The 13,104-nt window shown below is 39.7% G+C and overlaps 1 protein-coding gene across 3 annotated transcripts in view; it reads left to right on the plus strand.

Annotated features, from left to right (window-relative positions):
* Positions 1-11,525, plus strand: part of LOC137281930 (regucalcin-like) — a 158,078-nt gene extending 146,553 nt beyond the window's left edge. The window contains exons 1-6 of one of the 3 annotated variants that reach the window (XM_067813655.1): positions 3,076-3,143; positions 3,943-4,105; positions 6,728-6,907; positions 7,500-7,724; positions 10,428-10,571; positions 11,197-11,525. In XM_067813655.1, coding sequence (XP_067669756.1) covers positions 3,946-4,105; positions 6,728-6,907; positions 7,500-7,724; positions 10,428-10,571; positions 11,197-11,402 — 915 coding nt within the window. In that variant the 5' untranslated portion in view covers positions 3,076-3,143; positions 3,943-3,945 and the 3' untranslated portion in view covers positions 11,403-11,525. Of the gene's footprint in view, positions 1-3,075; positions 3,144-3,510; positions 3,732-3,942; positions 4,106-6,727; positions 6,908-7,499; positions 7,725-10,427; positions 10,572-11,196 lie in introns of those variants that run through there. The other 2 variants (XM_067813656.1, XM_067813657.1) reach the window with 2 other exon arrangements.
* The last annotated feature ends 1,579 nt before the right edge of the window (positions 11,526-13,104 follow it).

The following is a 13,104-nucleotide window of genomic DNA, read 5'->3' on the forward strand; positions in this document are numbered from 1 at the left end:
GGCGATTAACAAAATAAGGTTTACCCAAAATATCTCTTTTTCTGAGGCAAAGAAACTGTTGAAGAGATCTGACCTTCTAGAAAATTATGCTCCAGTAACAAAATCATCATCTGAATTCAGCTCTAAAATAACAAAATCATCCACAGGATGCCAAACTACCTTGACGTGGGTCAGTTCCGACTCCCCACAGGTTTTGTACCCTGCTATATCATCACAGACTGAGGAATCACTCCCTACTACGTCCAAGTCCTCTGATCATAAGTCATCTTCACAGTCACGCTCTGAGTCTCATTCAACACCTGATAGACAACAGATTGTTAAAACTAAACCCAAAACCTAAGTCTGATGGTTGAAAACAACAAAGTGGCAGAGCCCCAAAAGGGTCACAAAATATAATTCAGTTGTTCAACAAATATGGATCTCTTGAAGACATGGACGTATCTGAAAACGTCCATTCTAGGGCATATAGCTTGTCGCCCTCCAAAAGAGTGCGGGGTAGATCGTCAATAAATCAAAGTTATTCCAAAAATATTGTACAGTGGAACTGCAGAGGATTGAGGACTAATTTACATGAATTACAACTATTAGTCCAGGATTTTACACCTTCAGCGTTATGTCTCCAAGAGACATATTTAAAACAAACAGATACATTTGACCTTTGTCATTTAAATGCATACCATTGTTTTTCACCTCCGGGTGATAGGGCCACTGGCGGATCATCCATTGTAGTCAGTAAAAACGTTATTCAGCAACAGTTTTAATCAGATCAGATTTGAACTCTGTCAAATCAATATGTTTCCATTTCAAAAATGAAGTTTGGCGTCTTGGTCTCTTGGGCACTCTGAAACTGGCAGTAGCTATGATTGCATAGTGATCAGACACAACAGAATGTTCCATGCGTGCACTTCTGATATCTAGTTCATTCTTTCTCGTGATCACAAGATCCAAGGTGTGGTTTCTGACGTGGGTTAGTTTACCAACATGTTGAACTAAATCAAAGGTTTCCAGGAGTTACAAGAAACTGGCAGTGTCGTGCTGTCTTTTGTCCTCCATATGAATGTTAAAATCCCCACAGATATGGAGTTTTCCCGCTGTCATTTTGAATGAATCTAGAAGCGAGCTGAAGTCAGTAATGAAACATCCTCCTCCTTCTTTGTCTTCGGAGAGTGAGATTCTTCCCGGGGTCTGTACAATATCTGATTTATCAGTAAGTAATTGATCTCCACGTTTAAGATGATGGACACTAGATTTAGTACCTTTACCTTTAATTTTCTGGACCATGTTCCATACCTTGGACATGGGTGTCTGAGAATTTATTTTGGATACGTAATTTTGCCAAGATTGACGTTTTGTTTTGTTTAAAAGTACGCCGCGCTTTAGCATTTGATCCTTCATCTCTGAGGCAATGTCAAGTTCTGACATGTCGGGAAACAAACGTTCACGGGTTCATGCAGGTAGCAAAGGTACTGTAAGTCCCCATGATCCTTAGTATGGTGATCTGCCTTCAGTTGTTGGCGATCTATAGCCCGTGTTTTACATTGTATTGTCCTCTATAGTTAGACTGTTTTAGAATTCATTACTGGTTTTAATTATCTCTCTGTAATAATCCAGTTGTTTTAGTGTCCACCGTTGACATTTACTAGTATGTATGATATTTGTGATTCTCGTCACGATATGACTGACATATTGCCGATGTTAAATATTTACTCACTCTGATTGGTTCAAATCTCGTTTGCGGCTGAGAATTGCGCACTGTTGTCAAAAAGGTCGATTTGAGGTAATTAAAGATCGAAATGAGCAGTTTTAATAAAGAGATTTCATTTATAACGATGTCAGTGTGTGATTTATGTATTTGCACCACCTATAGAGGATATGTGATCTTTAAGTTTGTTTGGAGAAATCGAGGCCAGGACAAACACTGGAACTGCATCAATCTCGCCAGTCCCTACTTCGCAGTATGTGATTTTGGGCAGAGAGACCTCCACTGCCGCTTTATGAACTTACCCTTTATTGTTTTTGATACGAGGATTGTGAATCTCTGCGTACAGTCTAAGTATCTCGAAGTAAAGGCTCAGCGTTATCCGTTAAGCTCCTCCACTGAGTCTTAAACCCAAGTCGAGGTAAAAGTTCAAGAGGTAAATGTCAGCTTTCGCGATGTGGTAAGCTGTGCTCTGATTGGGCAATCTCCAGGTTTCCCTGACGCTACCCCCTACTCGAGGTTGTTAATATAGGTGTGTAATATAGAAATGATACTGATAATAAGTTTACCTAGATATGAAAAAAATGTACAACTGCTAAGAGAGATCGCAGTGAAACGTTTAAATATTTTCTTCATTCTGTCAGAGCACATCAGATGACACAAGTTCACTGAGATCCAGACACGCTTATAACGAAAGGCTAGAAGACGTTTGTTTCACTCCAGCAAACTTGGGCTATTTAACTCAATGATTTATGATTAGTTCTACGGTTAGTTCTACTGTACTAACATAAAACATGGTATGTACATCAAATCATTGTGTGACCTCGTACGAAAAGTTTACGAGAAATCTCGAGTATCAAATCAAACACTCGTGCATATACTGAAAAAGATCGCATGCTCTGTATGACCACCTTTACTTAAAGTAAAGATTTTGCATACTATCCACGTTTCAAATTTTGCCGGGGATGTAGCAGTCTAATTTCATCTTGTAAAACTATATATTTCTTAATATTCCCACCCTGTTGTCATGGTTATGAAGCTTTTGAGTCTCATGGGTGTCAGTTTCACCTCACTTCAGAGGTAAATCTCGTCTTTTTAACCGTTTTGAATTCTAGCACTTGTCTATAATTTACAGTGCATTTTCCCAGGTTTGGGATCCAACCTTCAAATGTTTTCCGAGATTTTATACTACATTTTCTAGTAATTCTAACGGGGTGTCATGACTAGATTAACTTGCAGCAGTTCCCCCTCACTATAGACAATTAGCCCGCGTCATAACTGGGCTATGCAAACAGACTATCACAAACTCAAATCAATGGTTGGTGTGTCTCACGCTTGTATTGCCCGCTGTCATTATCAGCTGAGAGGATAACCACGTGGAGATAAAGGTCGGGGCGGAGAACAAATGGCAAGCATTGAGTAAATTCACACACGACACATTTTGGTGAGTACGTGCAGCAGTTGCTTCCGCTTTTACCGCTTTAAGACCATTCATGATCTGATGAAATGGGACGTTTCAGGTTTTCCAGATGACGGAGTGAGCGAGTCACCACACTGTCTATTTTTCGCAAACGCACACCCAGTAATACGTGACCTCATGCAGCTATTAATCGAGACTGGCGTAGACAATGCAGTGATTGATTGCACAGTTGACTGGCAAGCAATCGTCCATGAAATTTGCATAAGACTACCCAACAAACATTACCACCCTGCCCATAACGATGAATATGGGATAGAATGTAATTCTGCTGTAGCACATGTCAAGGGCATACCTTCAGTAATCAGTTGGGTCATATTAATAGGTGAGGCTGCACAGATGGCGGAATGAGAGAGTGAGCTACGTTTTCACAATTTCTTGCAATATTCTAGCAATATCAAGACTGGAGTTGGCAGAATGAACAACAGACCCAGTTGTTAATGGTCGTGATCTCAATCACTGGATTGTCTCGTCCAGACTCGATCATCTACAGGCAGCATTCATCTTCCTTGACTGTTTCTGACTGCAACACTGAATTGCTTCAAGTCACTGCGGGTCAGTCTATGATTTGGGCTTATAAACGGGAACAACCTATTCTCCACTTTCTCGCTATTTGTATATTGCATTACTTCCTCAGCCAGATAATAATTGTTCTGAGACTAGAATATTTCTAGACGATACACAACCAAGGAAAATGCATTAGCTGATACAATCTGCTACAAGATAACTTATTCCTTTCGAATTCATTTTCTGCCCACCATTCCAGATTATGTCTGAGAAGATTGAGGTCGTTGTGAAGAATATTCCGCATGGGGAAGGACCCCACTGGGACGATAGAACGCAGTGCCTTTACTACGTGGACTGTTTCGCAGATGACGTCCACAGATACAATGCCGTCACGGGAGAGGACAGCCGACTCAACCTTGGAGGTGAGTTCATTTGTACACTCAGTTCAGTTTGTGTGCACGTTTGATTACGCCTGGCAATATCCCAGCTCTAACGCTATGGTCAGTAAATATTCACGCTATAACCACTTAATCCTTTGAGTGAAATCATGGGCACACACAAGAGGGCGGCGCTTGTCACCCTATCTGGATAGGGTTGTTAAAAACCAATGCAAACATTTCAAAAAGGTCTTTTCACAGTAATATTTTGAACGGTCCGAATATTGCATGACAAAAGTTTAACTAATCGTATACAATGAGTCAATGCCACATAGCAGTAATAGGGCGGTATAGTTAAAGACGTTTCTTACCAAGGCTATGTCCCGTGTTCTACTCCTAACATTGGTAGTTAGGTTTGCGGAATACAACCATGTTACACACTTGTGCAATGTCGTGCATTTGTACTTTACTAGGAAAGCTTAATCCCGAATAATTCTTAATTCTTATCGTACGTCTGACTAAAACACCGCGTAAAAGTAGGTTATCACTGACTTCACTTGACCAGAAAATACAAAGACGTATGTGGTATTTATGATATATTTACACTTTACAATATTTTCTAATAATTTGACTGAAAATTAAGTGTAACGCTGCATTTGCTTTTCCTGTAATTCATTAAGACAGTGTCAAGGGGTCAAAATTAACAAAATACAAAACTCAGAGTTCACTCTAAATTTGCAGAACGAGTCACATAATGAGAAATGAGTTAGGGTATACGTCATCGAAAGGGAATATGACTACCCTGGGCATTCATACACACTTCCTCAATGACGTCGCTGTCACTTTGAGGACAAAGATGATTCCAGATGTGTGTTGTTTACACACGACATGACAACTTACTTTTTCCTTGCAATTTACTTGATGAAATGTGTCCTATCATTGCATCCTTCTCCTGGACCAAATGATAAAAAACGTCAAATTTGGAATAATTTGTTTGTGCTCTGTTACGAAATCGAAACGTTACAATGAAAAAGTCATCCACTACTGTTCGATTCTCATTGAACCTTCTTGCCACACATTAAATCCCTTCATGCTAAATGTCTGAAGCCACTAGATTTCTTAAAGGTTGTTTCAAATTCAAAGTGGGGAGGGATCAAACTACCCTCCTTCACTTATACAGATCATTGGTACGATCTAAACTTGATTATGGCTCCATTGTATATGGTGGAGCCTGTAAAAGCAACCTTACACTATTAGATTCTGTCCATCACCAAGGCCTAAGACTTCGTCTTGGATCTTTTAGAACCTCACCTGTTGCTAGTCTCTTTGTTGAGGCTGATGAACCATCGCTTGAGCAGCACCGTATAAAATTGTCTTTACAATACGTTACTAAATTATATTCTAATGAATCTTGAGCAGCGCCGTATTAAGTTAGCGTTACAGTACATGTACTCTGGCCCTCTAATCTAACCCTGCATATAACTGTGTTTTCAATCCCCTTTATGAGGATTTATACAACAAAAAGTCTTCTCTTGTCCCGCCTCTAGAACACAGAATTAAACCCTTTCTTTCTGCTGCCGACATTGAGCTGGAATATAGCTCCCTCCCTCTTTCTTCTCCTCCTTGGCAGTTGGTTAGGCCACAAGTTGACCTAACATTAACTACTTTTAAAAAATCAGAAACGAATAATTTACAGTATAAACAAGAATATAATCAATTGAAACATAAGCATAACAATTATAAATCCTTATTTACAGATGGGTCCAAGGACGGTAATGCAGTGGCTTGTGCCACGGTCATTGGATCCAGAACAAGATCTTCTAGATTACCAGATAATAGTTCTATTTTTACATCAGAAGCTAACGCCATATTAACAGCTCTTAAATATATTCAAAGACACCCTGAACATAAACAGTATATAATCTTTTCAGACTCTCTTTCTTGTCTTTAGGCCATTAAAAAATGTCTTGTAAACATCCACTTTTATTTGAAATTATTGAAATGTATAAGGATCTTGCAACTGGCCAATACGACATCGTCTTTTGTTGATTACCCAGGAACGTAGGTATTTCAGGGAATACACTGGCGGGCTTTGCTGCCAAGGCAGCACTCAACAAATCTGTGACTCCATTTCTTATTTCAAAGTGAATTTATTTTTTCCAGGATTTTTAAGTGTAGCATTTGTGTTATTTTAATTTTGGCTAAAATGTCTTAGAATCGCCAGCGGTTGAGGGGGTGGTATAAATCCAACTAGGGGCCATGCAGGTAGCAAATGTACTGTAAGTCCCCATGGTCCCTAGCGTGGTGATCTACCTTCAGTTGTTGGCGATCTACAGCCTTTTTTATATTGTGTTGTCCCTTCTAGATAAAATGTTTTATATATAAGTACTAGTTTTACATGTATATCTGTGATATTCAAGTTATTATACTGTCCTTTGTCGACAGATTTTTAATATATGCATACATTCCATTTAAATGTTAAATGTTCTCGTCACGATATGGCTGAGATATTGCCGATGTGACGTGAAATATTAACTCACTAACTCACCCATCCACTACTAAACGTTCTCGGGGCCAAGCACAAGGTTCCTTTTAGTTTTGCATTGTTACTTTCTCTCAGTATTAAAACTCTTATAATTGTTACATCATAATGTTTCATCACTGGAGACTCATCGGTGAGTATCATCATCCCGCGCCAAAAGGGAGGCTTCGTGGTGACTCAGAAGACAGACTTCGCTTTCTTGGACTCCTGGGACAGTGGCAAGGTCACCAGCATTGCAAAGGTCGAGGCCGACGCTAATATGCTCAATGACGGGAAAGTGGATGCTTCCGGAAGACTCTGGATAGGTAGGTTTATATATTCTTGTCTCTCGTGTTGAATGTGAGATGACTACTGTTTGACACGAAACAACAGGTTACTGCAGTTCACCACCTACAACAAGCACAGCACCGATAAATTCAGGAGATGCATGGGAACGTCTGCAAATAAATTCATGTGATTAATATATTTTCTCATGTTTAATTTGAAACGCTGCATTTTCGTGCATTGCAACCTCTGAACACCAGGTGAACATCTCTCATCGTAGGTTCGAATCCCGTTTCAGTTGATTCTGTTTATGTTTTTCATGTACGTGCTTGGATTTACAAATAAAACAAAACAAAACAAAATAGAAAAAACAAAAAAACTGCTTCACACCCCTTGATATTACTAGAATGCTGAAGTTGAACAAACTCTCCCATTCAGGATGATGTACTATTTCCTGAACTCTTATGGATGTAGAAAGCGTTTTGCCACTTCTATTCGATTGATGCATGTATATTTAAACATGTGTCCTCTGATACAGGTACAGGGATCACTTTATGCTTTATGAAATAAAAAATTTGCATTATTTGTTAGAACATCCTAAAATGAATAACTAATATGATTGCCCCCACACAGGGTCTTGTTTCTACGGAAAGGATATCCCTGAACCTGATAACTGGCCAAAAAGTCAGGGCTCACTGTACAGCCTGGATGCTGATGGGAGCGTCAAAAAACATATTAGTAACATCAGCATCAGCAACGGCATGGATTGGACTGACGACAACAACGTCATGTACTACGTCGACTCCATTCCCAGACAGGTCTGGGCCTTCGACTTTGACATCACCGCTGGAACAATCAGTAAGTAGAGTCGAGAACTCATGCGGCCCATGCGGCTGATTTTAGGTTTACGCAAGTCATGATTGAGTTTATTTGCAAGGGCAAGTGCAGACATCACAACCCATTTCTAATGAAATATTTCAGGGCACTTCTTTACGTCCTTAGTCATTAATATTTTAAACCTTTTGCAAAATATAGGGGAAGGTTACCTCCTAAGCAGAGGTCCCCAAAATTTTGTCACTTCATTTATACGACGCTATTGCCAAGGTAAATTCATGTTGTAGAGCTTTTCATCAACGGTGGTGGTATGTCCTGTGTGCTGTCCAAATCCAACAGTTTGCATCTGAAACGTGGCAAGAGAAACGGTCATCAGTTAATTTGCTTGTGGGACGTGCTGTTGATCATGTTGAGATAAACTTCAGTAAGTCGGGAAGAAAATAAATGAAGATTTATGAAAATCTGGAGTCAAGAGATCAAGGCAAATATGTGAACCTGACTAACGTAGTATGACAGTTGCATTCCAAACTCCAAGGTGTCCCATACTGTTTGGAGCGTTCAGTTTCATATTGTGACTGAACAAATAGTAGGATAGTGTACAAGATATTCATATTTCTTTGGTGAACAGTTTAGAAGGATGAAGTTGATGAAGAATGATTACAATGACAACTCATGTACATAATCTCTCATATATTTGTTTGATAATGACATTAAAAACATTGGACATGTCGAAACGTTACGGAATATCAGTAGTAATTACCAGAAATTTATTGAGAGTTTTAAGATTGTATTTTTGTTTTAATTTTGTACACTTATTACTCGCGTAGTAAATCTGAATATTGGCAGAACCTAACTCCAGACGCAAAGACAGATGTACAGTCAGTAGTCTGTCAAGTCATCATGGTCAGCGATGCAGGCTTCAGTACAGCGGGACATACTACTGATAAAAAGAAGTTCGAAAGTTGTGATGCATGCTGTATATCGGACCACTTCTTTCATTTGAGCAATATTTGTCAGACCTTTCTCATCGACAAGTCTCTAAACATTTTCTTTGGCTTTAGGTCAGGGCTATACATGCAGTTTGCGTCAGAAATAAGACCTGTGGATGCTTTGAATGATGTTTTGAGTGGTTGTCGTTCTGGAAAATCAAAACATTTCCATAGAACACGTGAGCAGATGGAAGTAAATGCTCCTCGAAAATATTTGTGTACTACGCACTGTTTATATTCCCTTCAAATACACGGACGGACGTTGCCCCTAACACACATATGCCACCGCACACGATAAATTTGGGACAGTACTTTGGTGGCTGATACAAAGGCTTTTTACGTTATTGTTTGTTTTGGTCCAGAAGTTCAGTCTATTAGGAAACGTTGGAGACAATCGTATCGTCGATGCCCTAAGCACCAGTTCCACCTTCGGTCCTTTTGTTCGTGTTTCAAGATCCTCGACTTTTCTGCCAACCCACTGCATGCAGCTCAGTTCTAATTGTCTCCTTACAGAAAAGCACAGTTCCTCTATCAATCATATTCAGAGTTAAGTTTTCTAAGCTCCTTCGTTTGGTTTTAGAGACAAGAATTCCAAGCTGCGTCCTGTAGCCGACAATATTTTTTCTCGGCCTATTTGCGCCTCCTTGGTGCTCAGTACCAGATCCATTTCCAATATTTTCAAACCACGATAAGCAGTGATCAAAGTGTTACCTCTTCTCTGTGAAATCACTTTAGCTGATCTGATGCCCCTGTTATAATTCTCTAATATCAACTTCCTCTTATGTAAATCGACCCGTGAAGGTCCCGGGGTAGAATAGGCCTTCAGCAACCCATGCTTGCCATAAAAGGTGACTATGCTTGTCGTAAGAGGCGACTAACGGGATCGGGTGGTCAGACTAGCTGACTTGGTTGACACATGTCATCGGTTCCCAATTGCGCAGATCGATGCTCATGTTGTTGATCACTGGATTGTCTGGTCCAGACTCGATTATTTACAGACCGTCGCCATATAGCTGGAATATTGCTAAGTGCGACGTAAAACTAAACTCACTCACTCACTCACTCTTATGTAAATCATCCATACTGAGGATCACCAAAATGTCGTCTGCTAGCAAGCAGACAAAGGGGGATAATTATTCTCAGACTACTGAAAAGACATTAAGGGTGTTGTCTCTCTTGAATGGAACCAAGTTTATTTATACTAGAAATCCAATAAAACATATTCCTGAAATTCTCAATAATTTCTTGCCACACTGTATATCCATAAATGTTGCCATCATTCTTCGATGTCCATATTTGTCTTTCTGTAATAGGAAATTGTCGTTATGAGTTTCGTCTTGAAATGTCTCCTGAGTTCATCTTCCCACTTCCACAGTACATATTAGCACTTTAATGATTTGTTTGTTGTTTAACAAGCTTATTGATTCAGCAACATTCTAGCTACAACCAGTGGACACTTCGATAACACTTTATTCGCAGGTTATCTTTCTGTCCATTCTGGATTCTGCAATACTCTAGCTGACAAATTATGTTTGAATCAGGAGAAACATTTATTATCAAATCGGATGTCTGTACATCGAATTAACTGCATCAAGCAGCAAGACGAGTAGGACCAACAGATGTCCGGGTTCCTGTAAACATCCGCTTCAGCTGAATCATATTGTTTTACAAATTTCGTAAAGATTCAAGACATCCCCGTTTTCTGTCAAGTTAGCGTTTTGTTTTGGATTTGTTTCAGGCAACAAGAGAACTGTAGCAGACTTCAGCTCTACTGAAATACACGATATGGGGTTTCCTGATGGAATGGCCATTGATACAGAGGGGAAGTTATGGATGGCCTGTTTTGATGCTGGGAAAGTTGTCCGAATCGATCCCGAGACTGGTAAGTGGGTAAGAATATTGTTGGCGAATGGAGCAGCTGCAGAAAGAAGACCAAGTCAGTCTTCCTTTCCCGGTGTGATAAGATTAGATCTCTTGGCTAGGAGACTCGGTGATAACACTTCTTGAGAGTAATGGTGTGTAGTTGTAATGTCTAGGCGCCTACAGTTATCGTCTAGATACTTATGTAATACTTCCGACAGAGTTCATGAAGACATGAGGACTACGTTCAACGTCAGAAAAAGGTCCTAGCTCAAGTTTCGGTCATAAATTGTAGACTAGTATGACATTTTATCTCTCCACATATCATATGTATTTGAATTGGACTCATGATGGTCCTGAAAACATAATCACTAGCGACCCACGGCTGTTGTAAGAGGTGGAAATATATGAGCAGGATCGGTGCCCTTGATAATGCATGTTATGCTATAAAGATACGTCAAGTAGTGGTTCATCTGGGCCAGGCGCAATTGCAAAGGAACATGCTGCTGTCATGTATCTGAAAGTTCGTTGAGTGGGAGAGTGGGAGTGGGAGAGTAACAACATACATGTATAACATTTACACAGCCTGTATTGTGAATACTTATTTGCTTGGTTATAATGAATGAACCTTTATTGTTTCTGTCCAGGAACTGTGATCCGAACTGTCAAATTCCCATGCGAAAAGATAACGTCGTGTTGTTTCGGTGGCGAGGACTTCAACGACCTTTACGTCACTTCATCGAAGTTCCTGATGACCCCGGCCCAACTGGAGAAAACGCCATTGGCTGGGTCAGTCTTCAAGGTCACAGGGCTTGGGGTTCGAGGCCGGAAGGCTAACACATTTTCTGGATAAGCGGTTTCCGTTCAGTGTAAATCACTTGTAAATCTGATTTCTGTGTACGTAATTTTCTGCTTAGCCTTCAAGCGTACTACAGTCAGCAAACTAAACATGATACAATACATATGTTTACACGTCTTGTTATCTTATATATATATATATTATTTGCTTGGTTATAGGGATTCAAAATCATCTCAGTAGAAAAGGTGAACTACTACGTGGCTGGAAACTGTCATTCGTCCAAATACAAAGCAGGACTTGTAACTGAGAAGAGTTTGCCCCAGTTTCAGTCAGATCCAGTCATTCGAATCATATTTAGTGAATCGTTTGAACTGCGATTTCACGGGCTTTTTTTCATCGCGTTTCTTCAACTTAAGAGGTTTGTTTGGCATTTTTGATAATATGTTTCGGTAAGTACATACCGAAAGGTTTCAGAATCTGCAAAGTTGTGTTTCACGTTGCATGTGACCTTTAAGTGAAACACCGAGAACAAGTTTTGTTGGTTTTAGTTAACGCTCATCACGGACAGCATTTGCATTTATTTCAATGTTTCAGATACTGCCCTTACCACCTTGTAATACAAGTACACATCTAAGTAGAATTATGCAAACATACAATCAAACTGTTCAAGAGAACAATGGCTGGTGTGTCGAGAGGTGGACTCGGAGATTAAGCTGTAGGTCTCACAAATGAGAATACACTGGCTATGATATGATATTTTCGGTGAAAACTTATACGAGAAGCTTAAGTGTGTGAAAACGGTCACTTTGTATAACTACAATAATTGATGCAAATTTCAGTAGGTGACTCCTGGACTGTCTCGTGAAGGCAATCTGGTACAACTGTGACATTGTCTAGAACAGCTGCAAGACTGATGAAAGTGACAATACTCACGATAAGTCACTGTACACACACGACCATAGATTTAGCTGAATTTTTTTCTGGATGTGGAAAGGGCTTGTCACCCTCACTACTACTACTACTACTACTACTACTACTGCTACAACTACTACTACGGTTAAGAATTTACCGTGACAATAATGTAAGAAATCCCCTTGTAAACCAGCAAAACAAAACAAAGACAAGTCGTTAACGTTCACATTCTGTATTATACACCGAGAGCAAGGTATACAAAGTCACAAGTCCATATAACAATGCTGAATACAAATTCAATTCAAGAGAGAAAAAATCCAAGTCAATGGGTCACAAAATACAATATAGCAAACTCACCAAGGTCATGGTGTGAGAGAGAACAGCTATGGCAGAATGTCAACACAGCAGATAATGTAGATTCAAGCGTTGACGGGATTTCAAGTGTTGGCTGTAACAGTCAATCCCCGAAAGTTCGGGCACAAATGAACATCGTCTACACTGTAGAATGCCATAGAATACGTCTCCCGGAAGTCGACACATAGAAAAACTAGGAGCAGATAAATTACGGAAAACCAGAAAGCTAAAAGTTTTCACCAGCAATTAAAACGAAATTTGACCCATCATATTTAATATCCAAAACACTAAATGTTGTGACCCAATAATAATTATTAGTTAATTAATGTACAAGACAAATACAGATACAACAACAATGACCAGCGAAGGGAGCGGACGCACGCAAACACCGCCCAGATGAAAGGGCTACTTTCTCATGATCTATTTAGCCGAAAAACCTGAGAAATTACCTATTAATGCCTGATAACCCCAGAATAACAATGCCGTGAAA

The sequence above is a fragment of the Haliotis asinina genome, chromosome 4, assembly GCF_037392515.1.
Source record: "Haliotis asinina isolate JCU_RB_2024 chromosome 4, JCU_Hal_asi_v2, whole genome shotgun sequence".
NCBI classification, from domain to species: domain Eukaryota; kingdom Metazoa; phylum Mollusca; class Gastropoda; order Lepetellida; family Haliotidae; genus Haliotis; species Haliotis asinina.